Genomic DNA, 26,514 nt, shown 5'->3' with positions numbered 1-26,514 from the left:
TCTGGACAGGCCTCTGGCAGAACGCTCTACAGTCAAAGTAAAGTAAAGCATGCCAGCAAGTTGTATCGATTGTGGTGGTAGTGACGCTTTCAGCTGAACTTTCACTTCTGTCTTTTTATAGCTGCTTTTCCGTAACTCGCGCTCCGCCTACTCCCGACCACACGCTCCAGTGACAAAGGCAATTTGATTGTTTTCCTCAAACATGAAGGAACACTGTGTTCATTGTGGATTGTTATCCAGTAAATGTACCTACTGACAAGCTACCTAGTGCAACCTGCAAGTCCTCACAAGATGACTGCCCAGCATGTTGAGGGTGAAATAAACACCCCGTAACCAAATTATCTCACTGTGATGTAGGCAATGAGCTGTTAACACTAGCATTAACATTCACCAGACCGGAGGATAAAAGAGCACCAGTAAATCATATGATAATGCCAGTAGAGTACACCCACCAATAAGCAAGTCAACTTTCATGGAAGAGCACCTCTCTCACACTACTTTCCCCGACTCTGATCTGCTGTACTTCCCTGCTGATTATCTGCTTCAGGCCGAGGTGGCCCGGCTGAGTCAGGAGGGATGGGAAGGCGCTGCTGGAAGAGCTGGTGATCGGCACTGACAGTGTCAGTCAATTAAAAAAAAAGAAAGAAAGAAAGAAAGAAAGAAAGAATTCTACAAGTCTCTTTGAAAAGCAAAAACAAAACAAAAGGAAGAAGACGAGAAATTAGAAGAGTCCTAGTGTTCGTAGGGCGAGCCGAGTGTCATAGGTTCATCCGTAGATGCTCTGGCCGCTTGGAGTTCATGGGGTAGGTCTGCTTTTTGTAGGGTCCCGCATTGATGCCTGAAGGGTGCCTGATGGGGAGCGGCGCAGAGGCCTCAGAGCCGCTGCCGCTCGTGTCCATTTGCTCCACCGACGACACCTCCATGTGTTGCTGCACAGTGCGGCCGGTGGCTGCGGGGCCCCGGGGCCAGCAGTCCCCTCCGACAAACTTCACCGGACTGTGGAAATAATAAATGGACATGTGAGACACCATTGTCTGTATTTTTAGAAGGTCACAGAGCAAATAATGTATGCGTCTGTTCAGTGACAAAACATTCCTAGAAACAATATGGAGGCTAAAGGCAGATTGCTCTTTAACCCCCAGATGAGGAATGATTTCAATAGAACCGTTGTTCTAATAGTTAGATATTCAATCTGAAGTTGAAGCTCTTTATCTGCCCGACAAGCAAGCGTTCTCTTTTTATCTCAAACTCAACTCATCTCATTCAACCACTGACCCCGACTTATTCCTGTTGTGCCATTGGAATGGAGCTTTGTTTAGGTCAGGCAATTTACAAGGTTACATTATACAAGGTATGTGGAAAGAATCTGAAAGCAGCAGATGAACTTCAATGAAACAGAGACAAAAAAAAACAACTTGCTGTTACCTCACAGGTGTTCTGGGGCTTCCTGGGAACTTGCGGGGTGAGCGCACCTTTGGCTCGAAAGAGAACTTCTCTTTGTTGTTTTCCAGCACAGATGGGGCTACATATGTGAAACCCTGAAGAGGAGGGAGAGGGGGGGGGCAAAAACAGAGAGGTCTGAGTCCACCTCTTCAAAACACCATCTTTCCAAAAACAACCCACAGCTGATGATGAGCAATGAAACCCGGAGTTAACCATATCATGCAATGTGGTGGAACAGTGACAGAAGCTTCCAGGAAAGCCAACAGGACTACACCAGATGGGATGCATTAACCGATTCTCGTAAGACCTAACAAGGAAATAAAAAAACATTGGGTCCAGAGCTGGCCTCTGTTTGTATGCAGACAACACAGAAATAGAAAGTGCAAGAGTAAACGCCACGGTATCCTATCAGAAACGTTGCTTTAAATGCTCAATCCCAAATCTCCTTTGACTGACGTGGCATTTCCGTACGTTATATCATGGATTATTCCTTAAAGAATTTGATATCAAGTTGTGAAAAATTCTGGAAACTCCAGAAACGGAGCCAGGGGGACAGATAAAGCCCACTGTTTGCTCGGCGGTCCAGCACCAGTGACCCACCAGGAAGGCTTGATTGGCGCTCTCGCTGAGCGTGGAGTCATCGGGGCTGTCCACTGGAGTCTGGCTGGTGAATTTGGAGTCAAACTGGCTGACGTCATCAGCTGATTGCTGCCAAAAGAAATAGCAAGTCAGGTCATCGCCGAGCAGGGCCAGAATACTGGTCACGGAGGACGTTGCTGCGTAAAAAGAAATACAAACTTACCAGGGATGGTTTGAATGGAGGCTCTACTTTGCGAGCGAGGAGGTCGTCCCAATTTATATGACGGAAGAACGGGTGGGCCTTGGGAACACAATGGCGGCAGCAGGGATTTGATTATTAACAAGGTGTTCCGACAAGCAGCCAGATCAATATGTTAACACGCTGCGTGCATACTGTTGCGACGCTTCTTTCAGCGGATGGATTTACCTGGACCTCGGCAGCGTCTCCCGGTCCGGCCCCGAGACGCAACGAGGCGTTTCGTTTCAGCAGCTGAAAGAGAAAAGCTCGGAGACTCAGTTTCCTTTGTCGCTCCCGAGTGTCCCCGCGGAGACAGCGGCTCCAGTGAAGCATGAGGCAGGACGAAGGCCAACACCGCTCACCTTTTTCAAGAGGTCCCTGGCTTCTTGCGTGAGGTATGGCGGAAGGCTGAGTTTGCATTTCAAGATTTTGTCGATCGTCTTCTTTCGGTTTTCTCCGGTGAACGGCGGCTATGAAAAAGTAGCAGGACCGAAACGACAGTTGGTAACAGTGGCAAATGCTTCCTACACGAAATGACAATTAAAGTGTTACTTCCTAAAGCATTGCCACCATGGGAGTTGCACTTACTGCTCCTGTCAGCATGTCATACATCAGCGCTCCCAAACTCCACCAGTCCACTGCTCGGTTATGTCCGCTCCTCATCAGGATCTCTGGAGCCCTGAGGAAGGAGAAGGAATGACCACGATCACACAGCAGACACACCAGACTGTGAAGGAAGTGGGAAATGTGCCCGAATGTGCATGCGTCTGCGATAATTAATCCACGCAATCCGCATGGCGAGCGTGTGGGACATACATGTATTCGATAGTGCCGCAGAAGGTGTGGGTGACCGTTCCGTCGTGGATGGACTCTTTGCAGAGACCGAAGTCGGTCAGCTTCACGTGTCCTAGAAGGGAACGGGACCAAAGGGAGAACATTAGAAAAAAAAAACTACCCGGTAGAAATAATTATTTTTTTTATACATCATCTTGTGAGGGACTCTTCAGGTTTGTGTACCGTTGTCGTTGAGCATGATGTTCTCAGGCTTCAGGTCCCTGTAGATGATGCCTTTCTGGTGCAGGTGACCCATCGCCATCGAGATCTCGGCCAGGTAGAAACTGTCAACAGACGCAGGTCACGCTTTCAGCAAACCTTCGCTGACATCAAGAGAATCCGTCGCTCACTGATGATCTAGGTCTGTGACTGTCCTGCGTGCCACTCAGTTTAAGTGTTACACCCCTATTGGTTCGTGTAATCACCGTTTTCATCTGCAGGCTGTGTTTATTTATACAGAACGGCAGATACTGCAAGCGTTTTGTCCCCGTTCCAAAGGGACCGCCTCTGAAACAGTGTCACACCTCTGCTTGTTTTCCCAAAACGGAAAGCTTCTCACTGAGAACCCCCTCAACGAGTTTGCTAGCATCAGTCTGACCGAGACCTTATCTGGTCCTGGAGATCACGAGTCAACGATAAAAGACCTTGCAGAGACAACGGGCAACGCTGGGTGTTTGTTAAGATGCCCGTAATGTTGCCATCTGGAAATGGGTTTATATTGTAAACAATATGGGAACAAACACAGTGAGTGGAAAGGGGGATGAAAGGTTCAGCGGGATTTGGTTTGACTTGTTTGAACAAAAGCGCCTGAAAACAGGGACGCTTAAAAAACTAAATATTTGTATTTAATTTGTTTATTTAGAAACTCCCTTTCACCAACAGAAACGCTGTAAATTCGTCAGCTCACGGCGAATGTTACCCCAGAAGGTTCTCCTGGTGACAGAGCGGCTAACTCACCAGGCGGTGTCCTCCATGAAGATGCCCTCTCTTTCCAGTTGCATAAACAGCTCCCCACCTGCAGTCACCACACATAAAGTCATGTTTATACCACAGTGGAAAAGGAGACCCACATTTTCACTTTATTGCAAGAAAATAAAAAAACGCCCATCAAATATCCGGCGCACACTTTTTTCCTCCCCTCCATGCTCGTAAAAATGTTCAAAAACATGTGAATGTATGAGGCGTGTGCTGTACTGTGTGTTTGATCGCGGGCTAGCGATGCTCACCGCTCAGATACTCCAGGATGAGGTACAACTTTCCCCCGGTCTGGAAGGCATAGATGAGGTCCACAATGAAAGGGTGCTTCACCTCCTCTAGAATGTTCCTCTCTGCTTTGGTGTGAGCTGTGTCCTTAGCATTACGCACAATCATGGCCTGGCAGGGGACAGAAGGGCACGCAGAGAGTCAGGCTGTGGAACTGTTCATGACAACTTTGACCCCGTTGACTTGTGTCAAGGCTTCGATATCAGCTGCAGCGGCACCAGGTTGGTAGCTACAGTAAAGTCTCAGGGAGCCAATAAACACAGTCATTATCCAAAGAAAACCTCAAGCTTCGGGGAATATGAGCTGGCTTTTTAAGCAAAGTCTGGCAAAGGCTCTGTGTCAGCTGCAGAGAGGAGGTGGAGCTGAACAGAAGCAGCAGATCTGTGGCTTCATGGGAGACAGCCTCCACCAGTACGTCACCAGAGACGGTGACATACAGCAGACTGGGAGTATTTAATGTGTTCATTCCCCACAGATGTACGCCACTTGTCGTTGCTTCCATGTAGATTGAATCAGTGTTTTTCAACGGCACATTTTCTACAATAAAAAAAATCCACAACCAAAATATGTAGGTAATTATTGCGCTACCTACTGGCATGGAAGAATATTTAATTACTAGGCCAGCCACTATATTGCAGGCTCAAATGCTCAACAATGGAAAATTATTTGCGGCAACTAAATAATATTTTTTTTGGACTGATTAAGTTAAATTGGACATTATCCAACAGCACACCTGACTATCTATCGCACAGTGGTTGAAGATCACTGGGTTAGATCATGCAGACGCCATTCCTCTCAAATTAATGAGATTATTCTCACTAAATAAAATATAAAAACCTTCACCAAACCGGCCCATTCACTCACCTTCTTCAAAACTTTCATGGCGAATATCTTCCCGGAGGTGGAACCTGATACCTTCCGAACCTGAAACACCTGTAAAAAAAAAAAAAAAGAAATTGCACATCACATCAAGCGGAATCCACAGACATTTACACAGGTGTCTGCAGAAGGTGTGGAGGGAGCCCAGTTACATTTAAGACATTATTAAATGCCACATAGATTACAATGTATATCATATCACACTTTTTCAGTACTTCCTGATGATACAACTAATTAACCAAGGACCTGGATAAGCAGCAAAAAGGGGTTGGATGTATTAACCTTAAAGAAAATGAAGTTAATTTCAGTGTTTGGCCAAAATGGAGAATGAGAAAGGTCATGTAGCTTGCAGTCGTGACAGTGCTTGCTATAGTTCTGAACATTTAAGAACTCACATTACTGCCTTCAGCTGGGAGGGGAAAGTGGCTCCTTTTTTGAGGAAACTGAATTACATTCCTGACCTACAGGATCCCTGGCACTTTGTCATGGTGGGGACATTCAAGGGAATGATTAGGGACAAAGGGAAAAGCACTGCCACTGTCCATGCTCCCTTTGTATTGCACTCTGTTTCATGTTTATCGTTAAATGTTTTGCACCTCCCGCCAGGACAAATAACTCGCATGTGTAAACGTACTTGGCAAGAAATGGTTCTGATTCAAATGACAAAGTGGTATTTTCCAAACTTTTCAACGTCCCACAATATGAAAAGGTCACATACGCCCACAGAGAATTAAAAACACCCAACTATACAGCCCGGCACCTGTATATTGAATATATGTATCCAACCTTCAAATTTCAAGTCATGTTACATCATAATTCATTAAATTCAGAAGTTTGTCCAAAGAGATGCCTCACCTTTCCATAGCCACCTTTTCCCAAAACCTTCAGCAGCTCAAAGCATTCAGGCTTGATCGGCTCTGTTCCCTTGTTAACGCTGTTCTCTGAAATCTCAAACTTCTCACAGTCATCCATGTTACTGGCAAAAAAAAAAAAAAAAATCACATTTAAAACAATCACAAAACATTGCGTTTACAATTTCAATTCACATTACTGTAGTGACCCCAACATGGATTATTAGCCATAAGAGACTCTATCCTAGACTAAAGAAATAACTATTGGCTCCATTTGGATGGGTGACAAATGAAAGGAAACTCATGCAGCTGCTTCTCACAGGGCAGAGGGGGTACCTGAATGGTTTCAATGAAAATTATGTGAATCATGTGCTATGGCTTGCACAGATCCCAGTTGAACATCGATGGGAGACCGTTCGACTACGCTGATACACACTCTCCAGCTCCACGGTCAAAACACAAAAAATATGGAATATATAGCTTGTGATGGTTCGAATCCCACCTTCTGTTAGTTTTCCCATCCACCTCTAATGGCTTTTGTTAGTACTTATACTGTAAAAACATGTGGAAGGTGTCAAAGCACTAGAGGCCATTCACGACTCCTTGAGGACAGCTTCCACTCAGCCAGATGGAAATGTTCAGACTGTGTTGCCCCTCCAGGGAGCCAGAGAGCTGGTGTTATGGTTCTGTTGTACTTACAAGTCAAAGCCACTGCACTGCTCCATGTACTCACTGAGCTGGACCTGGAAACAAGAGGCATGGGACAATGTCAGCATAAAGGAATGAGGGTTGGGAGGTTATGAACCGCCAACCTGCGCTTACATGTAGATCTTATTATGGACGGTACATTGCTTTTTACTTTTAGTGTTAATGAGGGTATTTCCTTACTCAATACTTGAGCCAGTGTCAGCGTATTTGCTTTAAGTTAACCGGTGACGTTGTGGCTGACTAAAGCGAGTAGACACACTGCTTCTCCTGAACGATTACCAGCAAACAGCCAGTAGAGTTCAATGATAGGATAAAGTAGAGTTCAATGATAGGATAAAGTAGAGTTCAATGATAGGATAAAGTAGAGTTTAATGATAGGATAAAGTAGAGTTCAATGATAGGAAAAAGTAGAGTTTAATGATAGGATAAAGTAGAGTTCAATGATAGGATAAAGTAGAGTTCAATGATAGGATAAAGTAGAGTTTAATGATCGTATATAGTAGAGTTTAATGATAGTATGAAGTAGAGTTCAATGATAGGATAAAGTAGAGTTTAATAATAGTATATAGTAGAGTTTAATGATAGGATAAAGTAGAGTTCAATGATAGGATAAAGTAGAGTTCAATGATAGGATAAAGTAGAGTTTAATGATCGTATATATTAGAGTTAATGATAGTATGAAGTAGAGTTTAATGATAGTATGAAGTAGAGTTCAATGATAGGATATAGTAGAGTTCAATGATAGGATAAAGTAGAGTTCAATGATAGTATAAAGTAGAGTTCAATGATAGGATAAAGTAGAGTTTAATGATAGGATATAGTAGAGTTCAATGATAGGATGAAGTAGAGTTTAATGATATGATATAGTAGAGTTCAATGATAAGATAAAGTAGAGTTCAATGATAGGATAAAGTAGAGTTCAATGATAGGATAAAGTAGAGTTCAATGATAGGATATAGTAGAGTTCAATGATAGGATATAGTAGAGTTCAATGATAGTATGTAGTAGAGTTCAATGATAGTATATAGTAGAGTTCAATGATAGTATAAAGTAGAGTTCAATGATAGGATAAAGTAGAGTTTAATGATAGGATATAGTAGTGTTCAATGATAGTATATAGTAAAGTTCAATGATAGTATAAAGTAGAGTTCAATGATAGGATAAAGTAGAGTTTAATGATAGGATATAGTAGAGTTCAATGATAGTATATAGTAGAGTTCAATGATAGTATAAAGTAGAGTTTAATGATAGTATAAAGTAGAGTTTAATGATAGTATAAAGTAGAGTTCAATGATAGGATAAAGTAGAGTTTAATGATAGGATATAGTAGTGTTCAATGATAGTATATAGTAAAGTTCAATGATAGTATAAAGTAGAGTTCAATGATAGGATAAAGTAGAGTTTAATGATAGGATATAGTAGAGTTCAATGATAGTATATAGTAGAGTTCAATGATAGTATAAAGTAGAGTTTAATGATAGTATAAAGTAGAGTTTAATGATAGGATATAGTAGAGTTCAATGATAGTATATAGTAGAGTTCAATGATAGTATATAGTAGAGTTCAATGATAGGATAAAGTAGAGTTTAATGATAGGATATAGTAGAGTTCAATGATAGGATAAAGTAGAGTTCAATGATAGGATAAAGTAGAGTTTAATGATAGTATATAGTAGAGTTCAATGATAGTATATAGTAGAGTTCAATGATAGTATATAGTAGAGTTCAATGATAGGATATAGTAGAGTTCAATGATAGTATATAGTAGAGTTCAATGATAGTATATAGTAGAGTTCAATGATAGGATATAGTAGAGTTCAATGATAGTATATAGTAGAGTTCAATGATAGGATAAAGTAGAGTTTAATGATAGGATAAAGTAGAGTTCAATGATAGGAAAAAGTAGAGTTTAATGATAGGATAAAGTAGAGTTCAATGATAGGATAAAGTAGAGTTCAATGATAGGATAAAGTAGAGTTTAATGATCGTATATAGTAGAGTTTAATGATAGTATGAAGTAGAGTTCAATGATAGGATAAAGTAGAGTTTAATAATAGTATATAGTAGAGTTTAATGATAGGATAAAGTAGAGTTCAATGATAGGATAAAGTAGAGTTCAATGATAGGATAAAGTAGAGTTTAATGATAGTATGAAGTAGAGTTAATGATAGTATGAAGTAGAGTTCAATGATAGTATGAAGTAGAGTTCAATGATAGTATAAAGTAGAGTTCAATGATAGTATAAAGTAGAGTTCAATGATAGTATATAGTAGAGTTCAATGATAGGATAAAGTAGAGTTTAATGATAGTATGAAGTAGAGTTTAATGATAGTATGAAGTAGAGTTCAATGATAGGATAAAGTAGAGTTTAATGATAGTATATAGTAGAGTTCAATTATAGTATATAGTAGAGTTCAATGATAGTATAAAGTAGAGTTCAATGATAGGATAAAGTAGAGTTCAATGATAGGATAAAGTAGAGTTTAATGATCGTATATAGTAGAGTTTAATGATAGTATGAAGTAGAGTTTAATGATAGTATGAAGTAGAGTTCAATGATAGTATATAGTAGAGTTCAATTATAGTATATATAGTAGGGTTAGTAACGCTATCTGGTGGGAACTCTAGCAAACAGTGTGTTCATGTTGGTTACACAGTCCGGCTGGCATTGGTAGGATTTCAGCCTGTTGTTGCTGTGAATTCATTTACACTTATTTTCATGTTTAATGTGAGTTAGTGGTAAAAAAAAACAACCACCAATCGTCCTACACTGTCCCGTATCTCTACAGCAGACTAAAGCCGATACAGACCACTGACTCTATTGTCGGACACGTATCATGAGTGAGCTACGCCCGGTGAAATGAAACGCGACGTTGTAGGTCACTTATTTTCCGATTTTAGTCGGCGTGCGTTATTTCTGGCGTGGTTATCCATTTCCCCCTCCTCTACAACACATTGCTGACAGAGTGGGGTCCGTGCCCTCGTCGGTTAACGTCATGTGCGCTCGAGCGGTGGTTTCCTGAACACATGCCGTGAAACACCGACGTGTCCGCCGTCTAATTACGCGGACGTCCTAAACCGGGACGGGGGTGAAACTGATCTGTGCCTCGGACATCATTTTAAATTCAGGAAAACGCAACGGGATCTCGACAACACCGTTTAATGTGGGGGCACTGCTCGATTCCGCGGGAAAGGGGTGAACGAGGACATGTCCGTTAACGGCTCACTTGCCTGGTCAGCGGCGTTACTTAGCACCGCAGGCCTCGGAGCCGCGACGTGCTAACGGCTAACAGCTAACAGCGGCGGTTAGCCTCCGCGTTAACGTAAACTCACCCCGTCCTCGAGGTCGTCGTCAGAGACATTCTCATCCGGTTGATCCAAATCGATGTCGAAAACCCCGGCCATGGCCACGGCACTTCGCTCGGTATTTTAGTCAGAAAACGCAGTCCCGCTCACCCGCCTCATGGGAGAGCCATCCCCGTAACAACCGGCTACAGCAGACAGCATGGGCTAGCCTCCAGCTAACCCAAAACAAGACGCGCTGGGCGGCGGAGGAGCCTCTAGTGTCGGCCACCGGCACTACGCGGCCCGGGCGGGCTCGGGGACCAACTAGAGAAGTGACAACTAGCAATAATAACCGAGGCCTTAACTCACGCAGAAAATAAGATGCATTGTTCCAGAGCCAGTCGAGTTAATTGCAATAATTTGCTCAGTGGTGGAATACAACTAAGTACAGTGTAAGTAAAGTACTTCAGTAAGAATGTGAGGTACTTCTACTTAACTTGAGTATTTTCTGAAACCTTCTGAAATATTGTAAATTTGACATCACCATAATTATTTGAACGCTTTATTTTACAAATTAAATATGTTTATTTGCATTCAGGACATACAAATATGGTTTTGAAATATGGGTTTTCCTTAATAAAAAAGATCATCATTAGTTGTAGTCCTACACAAAATAGTTCAAAAATAGCCACATCAACCAACTACAATAATTTAGTCATGCTTTTACATTAATGCATGAGTAATATCTAATAATATACATAACAGTCACAGGGGCCTGTTTCTGTTCATCTACTCAAGTCACATTTCCAATGCAGCACTTTTACTTATAACAGAGTATTTTTGAACAGTGTGGCTCTTAATTAAGGGATCTGAACACTTCCTCCACTGGCATGACCATCGTTTTCAAGTGTGTGAATAATTCTCTATCCAAACAGTGGTACACTTTGTGATGTCATAAAGTAATCCTGTGGGACATTGATTATGTTTGTTGCAGCATCACACACACACATACATATATACATACACTGGCAAAATTGTGCAACGCTGAATCTGGAATGTAGCTACTTTATTATTATTTTTGAGCTAAGGACATCCTGCCAGTTCATTTTGTTAATTTCACTGGTGATCACTGATAGCCAAAGCAAGAACTACAGCAGCAAAGTATTATAATGGTATTTGTTTGTTCGAATTAAATATATTAATGTTGATTTAGCAAGAATCTTCATGGTCACAGATGTTTTGCAGGTGATTTGATTAAAAGGATGCAGAACAGGTTATTTCACAGAGGACATTTTGACGTGTCGCAGTAAGAAAGACACCGGTATTAATAAGAAATTAGTGACGGCAGTTTCATGGTCTTTTATGCATTCTGGCTCACTGTCACACTATCATGGCTTATTGGGTCACTTGCATTGAACATAGCCATCATTAATGTTATTAGTAACACCCGTGTGTTTCCTACTAGGACAAGTCAAAATGTCTTGTCTGCTGGGATAAAGACCTATTTTTGGGCTACTATACAATAGAAGAAGTTAAGTCTAAAGCTGAGGTGGGTTCTTCCCAGTCATGTCCCTGAAATTCACTGCTGGGTCTGTCTCCAACTCCCATTACCAGTAGGTGGCAGCAAGGAAGAGGGAATCCTTTTCAGGGTGTGAAAGCTATTTTTCATTCATCCTAATATCTGCCTGTATAGCTACACTTTATCGCAGCACTTTGATCTCCTCTAAGGTCCTGACAAAATGCCTATCCATCATCAAACTTGTGTGTTTAAAGGGAGTGTGAAAATGTGAAAGCATCCTTATAGTGTCCAACTCTACGCAGTAAAACATCAAAGTGGAAAAAACTCCAACCATAAACACATTTTTCTTAAGCGGGATTTTAAGAAGTTAATTCAATACAGAAAGGACACAGTCCCCTCAAATGACTTACTGTGACAGCACAACAATGAATCAAAAGTCATGTCTAGGGTTTGTAAAATGATAAGGGGGAAACAGTCCCCCTCTTCAGGTCAGTTGTTTTCCCGAATCTAAGGGTATGATTACTCATAATGATAACGGAGTAAACAGGAAAGCTTTTTGGAGGTGCGTATTAAATAAATGTAATCTTCAGCAATCCCTTCCTGCTGCTTTCCTTCAATACAGCTGACGTGAAAGCAGTCAGCAGGACGTCCCAGCTGCAGCATGGCACATCAATGAAACTTCTCTTAGAAGAGTCATTGTTAAACCGTATTTGATCTCCAACATAATTTAGTAAAAGTGACAATGATTACAGTTGAAATTCCCACTAGGTCCTCAGTCTAGGAGCTAGAAGGTCAACCTTTACCACAGCTTCTTTTGTTGTGGCGGTCCCAGTCCCGAGAGGCTCAGGACGGGCCCCCTGCAGGGCGGCGTTACTTTGAGAGCTGCCTCAAGTCCATCCGATAGTTTGTTTTACTTTGATTGCCCGGTGATCAAAACCAGCTGCACTGGGTAAGGAAATAGGTTGTTCTGTGTGTGTTCTCTGTTTTGTTTAGCTTTGTTTATGTTGAAAAAAGGACAGATTAGACACTGTTAGAAAGTCCCAGAGCTCTGTTGTGGGTTTGTGTGATGACGTGTGAGGTCGGTATTGGGATCATTCAAAAATTATTTTGCATATCAACCAACTGCATTGTCTTCTCATGTTTGGACGATGTCAATGTGGAAGGTCATTAATTTAAAATGGAGGGTGTAAGCTGTCAGCCTCTCTGTGTGTTTTTTTTCTTTCATCTTTGCCTGGTGTTTACTGCGGGACAAAGACTTGTGTAATGGGAATGTTCTTCGTCTGGACAAAAAGTACCAATACTTTCAGAAAACACTACCATATCTGATGCCTGTATGGATGCCTGCTTATATTTTGAGCGTCTTTCTTTTCCAAGCATATTACGTATTTCAAACTCAGCGTAAATGAACGTCATGAACGTATGAATATAACACATTTCCATGACTTTTCCAAAACTTTTGGGATTTTATTTTTTTCAAGGACTTTTCCAGGCCTGGAAGTAACCATTTAAAAATTCCATGACTTTTCCAGGTTTTCCATGATCGTAAGAACCCTGTAGTCATGTCATACGTTTCTGATTCGTGTCTGTATTTTGTTCCAACGTGCTACATTTAAAAATATGTTTTTCTTTCTTTCTTGGTTTCTGACTTAAACAAATGAGGATGCACCGATCTGAGACAGAGGATCATTCAACTTCCGAAAAGAAGGCAAGTAGGCACATTTCCCAAAATGTCAAACTTGTTCCTGCTCACAGAAACGATAGGCGTTGCCTCCTCCACTGCATCCAGTTCTCTTTACACATTCGGGATGCCAGTTTGAAGTGTTGCCTAATTTGCATCTTCAACAGAAATTGCACACCACACAGTCACAGAATTGGTATGCTTGCAAAGCAGTGTGAGACATTCCTGTGTAATATTTCAGAGATGGCATCATGTCATAACACAGAAACCTGCATTGACACGTAAAGCGGTGCTTTAGCTGCATTCAGCACCTGAGGATAAAGTCAGCTGCAGAGTGAAGTCCATACCGTTGGATTTCAAGCATTCCAAAGGTTTACTCAGTGACGTCCTCTCACATCAAAGGCTTCTGACTGTGTGTGTGTGTGTGTGTGTGTGTGTGTGTGTGTGTGTGTGTTGGACTGTTAGGTACATTGCTAGAATTTTACGCCCACTCTACTCTCAGGCATGCTGCTGCTGCTATAGTCCCACTACAGCAGTCACACCCCCTGTGTGTTTTATGACACACTTTAATGATGCCGTTTCTTTGGTAAAACTCAAAGGGGAGAAACGGAGAGGCACGGCAGGCCATTAGGCAGGTCTGTGACTCCTCTGTCTCGCTGTGACATGCAGCCACACAAAGCTCATTTGGGAAAGGCTGCACGGAACAAAAATTGTGCTTTTTGTTTTGGGATAACAAAAAGTGTGGGGTATTTCCCTCTGAAAGTAACTCCCTAAACCTAAATCAAAGCTTAAAGAAAACTATTGATTTGTGTCACTGTTGTAGAATTTTTCAACTGCCTTTTAAAAGTGCAACAACAAATACACAACACGGTGTTGGATCTTAACTCCATGGGAAAGGCCCTAGAGCTACAGATGTGTGTGTGTGTGTGTGTGTGTGTGTGTGTGTGTGTGTGTGTGTTTCATCACAGTGCCCTGGCATTGCCACCTGGCACCAGCCGTTAGGCAGTCTGCCATGCTGGCACTGTGTGGGCAGGAACAGCAGATGCTCCAGCCTAAATAAGCTCTGTTAAAATACCTACGCATAATTTAGTTCAACACAGCGCAGGGAGATGCGTTTTATTGTGTCAGATTGAATCTGATAAAAAGTACTTTGTTACGTAGTGACGGTTTTACTGATATATTTCAATCCTTGTAAATCACACAAGAGGCCAGCCAAGCGCCTGCTGAAGAAGTTTAGCGAGACACTCGATCTTTCTGAATCGCCCGAGTGACCTAATTCAAATGAGAGCAATAATATCTCCTCTCAGATGAAGTGAATTATGAAGGGCCTGAAGTCGCTGATAAGCTTGTTTGATCTTGGCATGCCAAAAGCCACAATAAAGGAAACAAAGGCTTTTGGAGCCGGGGCTTTACGGTAACCACAGTTATGTGTGTGTGTGTGTGTGTGTGTGTGTGTGTGTGTGTGTGTGTGTGTGTGTGTGAACATATATAAGTGTGTGTATGAAGAGATACCCACACAGATAAAGCTGACATTTACATTACATTAGTTTTATTCGGTTGGACCAAACTACAATGAACTTTCCAACAGTTTGATCTACACATCAAACTGTGTGAACTGGAACTTTCCTTTGAGAAGAAGCATCTATCTGTCTCCACGGTGGTCCCACCGACTTTGACTGCTACTTACAAAACAAAGGAGCTTAATGTGATTTTGAGTTCTTATTTTTTTAAGTAAAGGGGAAGAAGAAGAAAAAATCCCTTGGTAAGCATAATTTAATGAGACAGAGTGTGAAAGGAACTAAGTGGATAACCAAATGCAGAGTAGGCTTGTGGGTGGTGGATGAAGTCAGTGATATATCAGCATCCCTCAGTGGTTAGCCTGCTTACAGGGAGGGGGAAAAACACCAGTGTGAGTGACAGTGAAGGAAGTGGTGTGTGTGTGTGTGTGTGTGTGTACCAGTTTCAACTGTAGTACATGTACACTTATGGAGAGACCAGACAGAGAAAGAGAGGAAGGACAAAAGAAGAGTCATTATTTGAACACGAGTCCTCTAGCCTGTTTGGACAGGCAGGATTTGCATGTTGGGTTTTCAGCCAGAGCCCCGGGGCCGGGTGGGGTGGGTAGAACATGTCGTCTTCATGGTGCTCGGGGCGTGGCCGCTCTGGGAACAGGACTTCCTCCTCCGACAGGTGCTTCTTCGCACTGACCCCAGCACACAAAATCACAGTAACCCCACACACGTATTACCTCATACCCACAGAGACCAGATCCGAGGTAAAAAAATACCTGAATCATATCATGAAATCAATTTAAAGGACTGTATATAGTGTATAAAGTATGACATGCATTTGAAGGATTCATCTACGAAGTTGTGAAAATGTGTGTGAAACGCCAACAAAACATAATGTATTTATTTTATAGTTATTGTGTTGTCCTTCATTTCATGGCACGTTCCCCAAATTTAAATCAAAGTAAATGTTTAATATAAGAATCATATTTTTAAATGGTAGAATCATTTTTTGTTTCACTTTATTATTTATTAATGCTTATACACTATCTAGTTTGTGGTAATAGTGTGTTGAAATATTACTTTAATGTGTCACAAGAGCATAAGTGGAGCTATATTCACAGCTCATCATAATGGCTTAACATGGAATCTGAAATGGAGATGATGTCAGTGTGGAGAGAGCAAATCAGTAATGTGATAACCATTTGGATGTGAAACATTAGATGGGGAAATCGGAGTTGTGATGGACTCAGGATCCGTCTTGACCCTCTTTCTCGGTTGACATGTGAGATTCTTTGGAGGCCTGAGGGTCGACACCGGCCCAGTGTGGTCAAGACTTATCACAAAATGAACAGAATCCTCTTTTCAATGGACTTTATTTATAGTGAAAGCACATGAGAAAACACTACATACATACATACATTTCAAATAACCACAGGTACAGGTATATTCGACAAAGAATAGAGGCACTTACACTTCAAAATATAAACAGAATTTCTAGACAAAAATGCACACACACACACATTCAGACCGGCACGCCAAAAGGGGGCTCCCTTATGGAACAGGACATCTTGAAACTGCCAAGAAAAACACTCTCTATGCCAGTGAGCCATTCCAGTGTTATCCAATGATTTTACTTTTATGACCAGGGAAAAAGTTGTAGCCTTTTGCTCTGTTTTAGAAAGAAAAAAATTAAATAAATCTAAAATAAAACTCAAGCTTTGCGGCAAAAGTCAGGCAATAATTTTCAGCTTTGTATAATTACCAATTTGTGGCCCTTAGGAAAACATCCCCTCAAGAGAGTTGTTCCAATAAAATGCAACCTCCTTAAAAATAAAAGTGCGTATTGAGCAACAGAAGAAAGTTCTGAGTAAAAGAGAAGAGGGAAGTGTGAAAGGGAAGGGGAGCGCTGGGTGAGCACTGCGTGTACCATACCTAGGACTGCGTGTCACAATGTGTTGTGTTGCAATAAGGTGTGTGCTGTCTGGATTCTCTGGAAATTCTAGAGGACAGAGTCAACTCACACACACACACACGTACACACGTACGCATATACAGAAGTACTCTATTGACAGTAGTACATCTGCATTTGCAAACATGCGAAAACACAGTTCCCCACATACAACCACATAAAAACCTCACAGACGTCAGCATGGAGGAAATAAACAATAGACTAATGTTATTGACGTTTCACAAGCGGTTGGGATAAAAGGAAGTGACATCGCAGCACACACCTCTAAAATGGGAACTGATGCTAACGGAGACGATGGCAATAACAGAAGGAGGACAAAACAGGATGCTGGTCAGATGAAAGAGCCCGAAATGTCAGACAGCCTACAGACTGTTGTCGCCTTGCAATCTTAACAGCCAACACCAGTCTGATAAGCTATCTGACAGGCCGAGAGAGTGACGGACATGCCTGAGACGTACGCATGTACAGAAACGACAACAATGAGAAGAAGAAAAAAAAAAAAAAAAAAAAAAAAATCCCTGATCCGATCCGACTTACCATGACAGGATAAAAGAGATGTGAATGTTCTGACTAGAGCTGGTGCAGAGCACAGGGTTCAGCCCGCTCAACAGTGCCCCTCTGTTTTGAATCTACTCGAGTGATTCGTCTCCTGGCTCCGTGACTGAGGCAGTGCAACGAGTTCATTCGAAGGTTCAGCTGAGGTAACGGCACAGACGCTTTTCACTGTGCGCTCGAGGGTTCTTTTTTTCTCTCTCTCTCTCTCTCTCCTTGCTTGCTCTAGCGCCCACTGTGCTCAGTCCAGCGTAGCGCAGCAGCGGCACAGAGAGAGAGAGAAGAAAATAGCACATTTCTCTAGCAATTATGGAAAAAAATAGAAGGTACCGCATATACCGAGAGCCAGCTGACGTTATCCGCCGAGCAAAAAAAAAAAAAAGACAACACTGATCCTATGAAATGCAGAGAGATGCTCATGTAATGGCGAACATGAGCTTTACGTCTCATCGGAGGTAAAAGAGGATACAAAAAGAAAAAGAAAAAAGATAAATGGACATGTGAAGACAAAGAAAAACACTTACCACGACACAGCCTGCCTCTAAGTTAAAGGAGCAGCTACTGTCGGCTATACTAAGACTTCCAGGCATTCCTAGTCTATTAGCGGAGCCAATCTGCTTTAATCCATAAAAGATAAAAGGGAGCGCAACAAATGTGACGGTCACACAAATCCAACCTACTATCTCCCTCTCGCTCCCCGTCTCAAACACAGGCGCACGCAGCCGTAGATCTGATTCAATATATGGCTGCATCTGGTAAAGTAGCCCCGGGCTGACTCATGTGCTCTCTTCCTGGAAGCTGAACAATAAGGGCAGACAAAGGGAACAGCAGGGTGATTCATGACCGATTTATCATTTCTCATCCAAAAGTACCTTGATGAGCTTCGCTGCACGCACAAAAGAAGTGGTCACCTAAAGCCCCGCCAACAGTTTGAAACGTCATTAACATCTCTACAACGACTGACTTAAGTCATTTACATGTCTTATCTTACAACGCTACAGTACAGCGATAAATACAGAATACAGTCTTAACAATAAACAAGCTAATATAGAGAATAAATAATTAGGTTATCGAATAAATAGCTCACTTAACAATCAAAAGTAACAATCTTAGCTTATTCAAATAAAGTGAATTCAAGGGACTCTTCTCGTGGAACAAACAGGCCTCGCTAAAGGGGAGTTATGGCCAGCAGCTTCTTCTCACGTGCTCAGGAGCTGATGAGAGCAACGCAACAGCTCACTCACACGCGTCCCAACAAGCACCTACCTTGCAGAGAACAATTGCGGAAATCACTACCAAATGCAAAGCCTTCAAAAAGCAAGTCAATGGGAGTCCAAGTTCAACATAAACATGTTGCTACAATAACAAGGAGGGGAACCGGTTGGAGGCCTTAGCGTCAGACAATGGCGGGTTACCAGCCAGGAGGGAGAGCTGAAATGACTACGGATTTGTCGGGAGCGTCTGAAGTTGATGGTTGGCTGTGATTGCTATCTGGCCTTCACTCCGCTTTGCCCTCCGAGTGCTTGTCCTGCTGCTGGCGCTTGCCGTAGCTCTGGGCCATGGAGTTGACAATGGAGCAGACAAAGAAGCATACCATGATGACCACAACCTTCTCAAAGAGCCACGGCAGCCAGCTCTCCTCCTGCCAGGAACCACAGTAAGAACAGAGAGAGAGAGAGGAGCCGGGTCAGTAAGTTGAAGCCCTCCCTCCCTCCATTCACCCCCACACCCTGCTCTCCCCTCTGCTCCTGGTGCTGTAGGCTAGGTGGGGATCCAGCTCCATGTGCAGGACAGATAGAGATCAGGGGTAATAAAACACGCGGCAGCCCCCACCGTCCTCCCTCCCAACGCCCCCACTGACCCCAGCCTGCCTCCACCAAGTTAAATTGCCTCGCTTCTCTCCTGTAACTGCAGGAGGCTCAAGTTACAAGAAAAGAGGAACATTGTTCTCGAAAATCTGTCTTAATCTGTCCTTGTGCAACTCAAAAGTTTATCCTTTTTTTCCTCTCGCGCATAAAAAAGGAGAAAAATCGTTTACAAAATGAATAAGTGAGGGCAAGAGAGAAAGAGAGGGAGTGAGAAATATAGAGCGGGGGAAAAAAAAAAAAAGCTTTGAAAAGAGAAATCGGCTACAGCTACAACTGGCTCTTTTTGTTCTAGACAGGGGGTTTTGATGGATTGTCACTGGCGTGGCGGGGGCCCCCGCCCCGGTCTACAGTCAGTGCTGGGTTCAGGCGGGGCATTGAGTGCAAGTGTGTGTATGTGTGACACATTGGGGAGTGACCACACTCACACACACACACACTCCCTATTGGTAAGATGGAGCATGAGTCAGCACGCCCCGCGCTACAGTAGTGCAATCCAGCGAGTGGAGCCAGACCCCACACTGGCCCCTCTCCTCCTCCCCCTTCTCGCCTCCCTCCCCTCCAGCCCGCCCAGTGCAGCGCTAACCTACTCTGTCATTCTGGCCCTAAACAAGCCTCTGTAATCTACTGTATCACTACAGGTTATAGTAAAGTCTACAACATCAACATTTCTCTTATAAACATGAAATTAAGGTTTGAAAAATATACATGAAACTGATTACATTTTTTTTTTTTAATCTGAAAGCACATGGTTCAGGTAAAAGAGGTTGAAAACAGAATGATGTTGGTGAGAGGAAATAGGTCAAGAGATATCAAAAGGAAAGATAAAGAGAAGAAAGCAATGGAAAAAAAAGTGGAGGGAGAAGGAGGGAAAGAGGCAACACTAAGGGGGTTGCATTCTTGTCTTGGCGCGCACACGTGAATGAATAGAAGCTGTGAGCCGGGGCCGAGGCCCCTGTACTTACAGTCGGGATCCCCTCTCCAGCGTGATGGTGCAGCTTGGCCTTCTGGGCCTCCAAGTACTCCCTGAAGGGCTTCTGCAGTGCCGCACCCAGCAGTGGAACAGATCTGCCTCAACCAACAGAGAGAGAGAGAGAGAGAGAGATGGGGGGAGGAGGAGGGAAGGAAGAAGAGAGAAGGACAGGGGAAGGGAGCGGGGGAGGCATGTGGGGAAGGAGGGGAGAGGGAGGAGGGGGACAAATCACGTCACATCATTGTTACTCACCAGCCCAAGGGCAGCAACAAAGGGAGGCATGCTGTCCCGTGTCCTGTACAGTGTCGGTCTCCCCGTCTTCCTCTCTGTGAGAAGAGAGGAAGACGGGGAGAGCAACGGGTGCACCGCTTCACCGCTCATCCCCACAGATACATAAACACACAGAGAGAATGAAGTACAGCCTGTACCGCGGCTTTAGAAAACAGTGCTGCTGGGAAACAAAAAAAAACAAAAAGTAAAACGAAAAAAAGAAATAAAAAATAAAACATTAAAAAAAAAAAGGCATGAATAAAGTTGGCCGGTCCTCGTACAACAGCTGCGGCAGCAGTGGTCGCCCACATTCTCCAGCTCCGCTCTCCTCACTCTCTCTTTTTCTCTCTTTTTCTCTCTCTCTCTCACACACACATACTCCGCTTCCTCTCCCTCACACTCACACACACACACAACGATGAACTCGTTCAACTCCCCTGCAGTGCCTCTTCTGCCTCTGCAGCGAGGAGAAATGAATGACTTCTCAGAACTCTCACATTTATCACAGGCGGTTCCTGTAAGAACTGGTTTCAGCCAATTAATGAGGAAGTGAGTCGTACCGAGCTGTGTCATCACTGGCTGAGAGATCTGGGGGGGATGGTCCACAGAGGGGAGGGCGCTCCTTGTAAGACGGCCCATATTAGGAAACCCTTTTACAAGATTTAGCCACCAACTACAAGCATACTACTGAACCCCCCCCCCCCCCCCCCCCCCCCCACACACACACACACACACACACACACAACGAAAAAAGAAAAATGCCCTAGAATAGCGAATCAGTGGCCCATCCCTAGGCTGGAGTTAGTGATTAATCACTAAACAAATACATGCTAAAGACCTTCACTTATTCTCTATTGGGGCTAAACAAAAAAATACAGTCAATTACATCCCGTGTGCTATTGTTTCAAAACTTTCCTTATGTTCCACCAGCGAGTCTTTTGTTCGTGTTGGGGAGGCATCATCAAAAGATTTTAAAGCAGGTTTGCGGGGGCAGCCATGTCACATACGGTTGAGTTTATGGCTGATAACTTTCTCTGAGGGAGGCAAGTCATTTCCGTCCCTCCACACACACACACACACACACACACACACACACACACACACACACACACACACACACACACACACACACACACACACACACCTATGTTATGCTTAGGAAAAAACAGATTGTGTTAAATGATTGAGTATATAACAAGGAAGCCTTTTAGTAATGATTAACTTCATACGAGGTAATAGATATCCTACGAGTGAATGGGCAAAGCAGACAGGAAGTCTAACAGATGGATCACGCTTAAATTACACAATAGAAAATGGTAAGGACACACGGTATCAAAAATCAAGCTGGGTTTTTTTTTTTTTTTTGGAGGGAAACAAAGCCTCTCCTATTCCCATCCCCCACGTCACAGAATCCCTATCATCTACACAAACAGAAACTTACCAAACTAATTAAAAAAAGATATAACCTGGATGAAAAGCTTAACGTGCCTTTGCACAAGAAAGAGAAGGACCAGAAAACATAAGGGGGAAATCCACTAGTTCAGCAAATAAAAGTAAACAGGCAAGGACAAAGAGTGAGCGAAACGGTTTTGAGAAATGGCGGGCGAATCATCTCCTACCCGATGAGCAATACTGAGTCATGAGCCGGGGCAAATCCACCAACAAAGACTCTCAAAGCTAGCAGTCTAAAACACATTTTAATGCCTCATAGTCAGGACAGTCCTCTTGGTCTTTCCATTAAAAATCAGCTGATTTTCTGCTTTTTGGGAATATATTTTCACTTTCTTCAGAGGGTGTTGGGAAAATTGTTGGATTTAAGAGTTTCTACTGTAAGTGTGTTCTTGATTTACCACCAGTGAGTAGTGCTGCACTTCTTTAAAGAAGTACAGAATATTATCTTTCTTCGTCTCAAGATAAAATTAACTTCAAACTGGAAGTAAATGAGAGATTTGTGTAACATTTGCACGCAGTAAATATATGTAATAAATAGTATGATAACGCACAGTGATTGTAATACAAGTTGATCTAAATGTTAAGTAAAAGTTTGGACATTTAAAAAAGTATTTTCGGTGTTCTCTTTAAATTGAGTCGAGGCAAGGGAGGGAAACAAACTAGAAGCTGAAATTTACAACAACCATAAGATGTAATTTGGCAAACAATAAGCCTGAACTATTTACTCTGCAGTTACTGAGCAAACATTAAAAACTGGTTTGTTAAAATCCTGTGCTTTAAACAAGACTAAAAGAAAACTCCTCGCTTGTATCTTTTTTCCATTGGCGGGGATCTAAAACACTGTGGCCTTCAGAAACAGGGACATTAATCAGTTTGAACTAAACTCATTTCTAAAAAGCAGAAAGTCTGATCTTTACAAGTTATGGCCAAATGTCTGTTGTAACTCTGAAGACTAATTTAGAAGAAAAGATTATCTCAATTCATGGGGAGCATTATTTGGTTTAAAAGAATTATATATAAATATATATATATATAAAGTAGGCGTGCAGAAGAACTTATCAGATTCAATAGTTTAGTTCTAAATTAAATTGATAAAATACACAACGAGTCATGCTTTGATTGTATTTATTTAGCTGAAACTGATGTGACATATAGGTGCCTAAAATTACATTAAATGTATTGTTTTTCTATTTGAACAGTTTTTTTGCATAATGTATAAAGGCAGTAAAGGACAGAAAATAATGGTGTATTTTCACATGAATCAATGCTGTACATTAATTAAAATAATGAACATTAATAAATGTATTTTGTATGAGAATAAAAAGGTTTTGGGTTTGTATCCAAAAATATAAATGGACACAAAAAATGTATTGCAAAGTTAAAAAAAAACATTGCAGTTGATCCGAACAGTTTTATAAAATGTGACTCTTCTTCTAAAGAAAACAAATAGTTCAAAAGGATAATAATTAAAATAATGACAAGTCTTAAAATGTAGGTGGTTTTACAACCATAAAAGCCTGCACATGCAGATCCTATCAAACTTTATGACAGTTGTTTTCCAATTGACTGAATTACTTCCAGAAGTTGTGCAAAGATCATCAGCTCTACGTGCCGGGGTTACAAAAATGATTCCCAGCAAATATATGTGGCGTAATATCATCAACATATAGGTGTGTTTTATATTCCTGAACATAGTGGGAAACATAAGCAGTGTGTGTTCAAATTATATTTTTAATCAACATCAAATTTGGTAACATTTAGAGTTGAAGATATTAAGAGCAAATTATTGTAGGAATGTATGAAATATAGGAGTTCAAATCTATCAAGACACTTGTTATCATCTAATATAGTAACTTAAATGAAAAGTTATAGCAGAGGTATTTAAAGAAATTAACAAATATAAAATGACAGATAATACTGCCTGTGACGTGTGAAGAGCAGCTCAAACTGCTTGATTTTTTTTATGTTAATGCAGGAAAAAGACCGCAGTTCAAATAAAACAGAAAATAGACACAACATTGTAATTTTCCAACCGTCCATGCACACTTTCTTTTGTATTAAAGTATGCAAAACGACTGTTGAGAGGTGGAATACCACTTCATCCCAGAAAATAGATTCAAAGTGACCCACGTTCTCTTTTTCTTTTAAATACAATTAAATAAATGAGCAGCTCTCCCTCTCCATCCTACAATGGCATCAAACTGATCAATTTTCTGTTTTTCAAAGTCACCATCAGTGCAGTCACACAGTACATCTGTGCAACACAAACAACAACTGTTTGATTGACAAATTGCATCAGTGTGTTTGGTCAAATTCAACAATGCTGCCCATTTCTGGACTTTAGATTAGACAAGAGAAAGAGTATTTCAGGAGAACAAGGATCTGTTGCTTTCACCACACACACAAACACAGTTTAAAGTATGAATATTTCATCTATTTATACAGAACCAAAACCATTTTGAATATTAAAGACTAAATCATTCTATATAATAAAAGGTTATGGTGTTAATGAAGATTTGTGAGACCTGCATCCTCTACAGGTCCCCGTGTTTTCATCAACACAAAAGGGCTCATCACCTCTGTCTGCTAGAGAATTGAAAAAAATATATTTGCTGTTAACTGCACAAAGGATATCTTCACACTTACAAGTGAGAAACAGCCTGTTTCTTAAAGAACAGTCACCTGCGTCTTTCTGACAAAGAAAAAGTAGCACATACACTATTGCTGCTGGCCAACAAGGTGCAAACAGCATCATCTGCTCCAAATTTCCAACTTTAAAAATTACAATTAGGGACCAAAAGCTACACGTCCATCCATCATAGTTTAATAATGGAAATTCCCTTGAGTACAAAAAAGTCATATACCCTTTACACAGCATAGTTCTAGAAACCAGGCCCCTCGTTAACCCAGAAAAGATACTATCTTCCTCAATAATCAGTGAAGAAATGACGGGGAGATACGCTTTAACTAAACAAGGAGATATGGATGGAAAGCCCCTCATCTCTCACCTTCCTGCAGCCATTTTATTACTGTGAAGGGTGAATTTGTGAGGGCCCGTGTCAGCCTCTCATTTTTTTAATGAACTATCACTTCCTGTTGCTGTTCACACAGCGTGGAGCGTGTTTAGGCGTCCTGGGTTCATTTCGTGAAAACCAAATTCCACAAGGCATGAGTCAGAGGCGACCTATGACCTGTCTGCCTCTTCTGAAGTCTGCCACCTCCACTGGCACTTCAACACACACACACACACACACACATATAAAAGTCACAATTTCTTGTTGCTAATAAAATCCCAAACGTATACACACACACACACACATGCCCTGACGTCCTGAGGGGATGAAAGAGAACAAGGGCTCACATGACAGCCAAACCCTGGCCAGGTCCAACTGGTTACGACACCATCACAACAACTGCTTAGGCAATCGCTCGTGTTACCCAACGTTCCACAGGGCCACAGTTCACACCTAACACAACAGCACAGACGCCGCAAGACTTCACGCACACTGTGGTTAGGCAGCGCTCTGACACGAGGTACTGAAACTCTGACCTCTCCACCATCTCTGTGCAAAACACTGACACTCCAACTCATTCCTTTTCATCAGCTCATGGCTTGATGAATTACTACTGCTCCAATTAGATTTGATTAAGTGTCAGAATGATTCAATAATGGAATTATGGGAGGAGGAGGAAGAGGAGGAGTGTCTTTTACTTTATTGTGAGGAAAAATGTTCACGTGCAAATGCTGTAAGGTAATATCTCTGTATGTGTGTGTGTGTGTGTGTGTGTGTGTGTGTGTGTGTGTGTGTGTGTGTGTGTGTGTGTGTGTTCCTCCTCCAGTTCAACCGGACTTTTTCCCAGTGACTTCACCACTTAAGCATGGAGCCCACTCCTGGACGGAGATCCCCTGCCCAGTGTGTTTATCACATCCCCGCTCCACAGACATCTGTGTCAGCCAGCATACACACACACACACACACACACACCCACACGTGCAAACACGTGTGCACAAGCTCGGACACATGCTATCCTCTCCACTGCCCGCAGTGCTGCCAGGAAATCAGGGGGCACCAATTATAGAAGTCTATTATTTCTCTCTCTTCTCAGACAGACACATAAAACAGCCCTCCAACCCTTACCCCCCTCCCCCCCCCCCCCCCAGGTTCAGGTCAGCATGCCCATACAGGCCCTCCTGGTCTGGGTGTGGGGTTGCTGGGTCACTGTGTAATCAGGCCTTGACCCTTTCAATGGTGAGAAAGGGCTGTTCATATGAGTCAGATGTGAGTGGAGACACATCCAGACAAGTCATACTGCTACTTGGAGAGTGGCAGCGACAGGCAGACTGGAAATAGAGGAAGAGGAAGAACAGAAGAAGAAGGTGTCGGGCCTTGCTGATACTCCAGTGTCTCCATCCATCCTGTGATGTCATGCTTGCAGGAATGGCCGCTGTGTGGGATCTATGGCGACATTGTTTCCGATGGGACGTCTATAGCCCTCCTTTCAAATGAACACCTCATGACCCGGTGATAACCACACCCACTGTATTCCGACTTAAATTTACATTTTGTTTGTGACAAATGGGAAACGTTGCAGCAAATCAGAAAACTGAAACAGACAAGAGTTAAATGAACACATTATGAGACGCT

General features: G+C 42.2%; 2 protein-coding genes across 6 annotated transcripts in view; both read right to left on the bottom strand.

The window, feature by feature from the left end:
* Window positions 1–758: 758 nt before the first annotated feature.
* On the bottom strand, window positions 759–10,199 carry rps6kb1a (ribosomal protein S6 kinase b, polypeptide 1a; the record flags this gene model as incomplete). Of its 5 annotated transcripts, none has more annotated exons than XM_079237609.1 (15): window positions 759–996; window positions 1,426–1,538; window positions 2,044–2,151; window positions 2,246–2,323; window positions 2,450–2,512; window positions 2,623–2,730; window positions 2,849–2,939; window positions 3,077–3,167; window positions 3,278–3,378; window positions 4,052–4,109; window positions 4,321–4,468; window positions 5,222–5,290; window positions 6,092–6,212; window positions 6,787–6,830; window positions 10,128–10,199. In XM_079237609.1, 15 exons carry the CDS (start codon window positions 10,197–10,199, stop codon window positions 759–761), a joined length of 1,503 nt encoding a protein of 500 aa, XP_079093735.1. The 5 variants fall into 5 exon arrangements, with proteins under 5 accessions (XP_079093735.1, XP_079093737.1, XP_079093738.1 ...); XM_079237611.1 differs by having other exon boundaries at window positions 6,787–6,827; XM_079237612.1 differs by having other exon boundaries at window positions 6,787–6,821.
* Window positions 10,200–18,806: 8,607 nt separating this feature from the next.
* The window catches only part of LOC306733111 (vacuole membrane protein 1-like), a gene marked incomplete at its 3' end in the record, with an annotated part of 49,890 nt that continues 42,182 nt past the window's right edge, over window positions 18,807–26,514 (bottom strand). The window contains exons 11-12 of the mRNA XM_079214305.1: window positions 20,139–20,241; window positions 18,807–18,950 (exon numbers count right to left, since the gene is read on the bottom strand). Coding sequence (XP_079070431.1) covers window positions 18,807–18,950; window positions 20,139–20,241 — 247 coding nt within the window. The remainder of the gene's footprint in view (window positions 18,951–20,138; window positions 20,242–26,514) is intronic.

Source organism: Taurulus bubalis (assembly GCF_910589615.1).
Source record: "Taurulus bubalis genome assembly, chromosome: 2".
In the NCBI taxonomy this organism is placed as follows: Eukaryota; Metazoa; Chordata; class Actinopteri; order Perciformes; family Cottidae; genus Taurulus; species Taurulus bubalis.
This window is presented reverse-complemented; position numbering and strand designations above follow the sequence as displayed.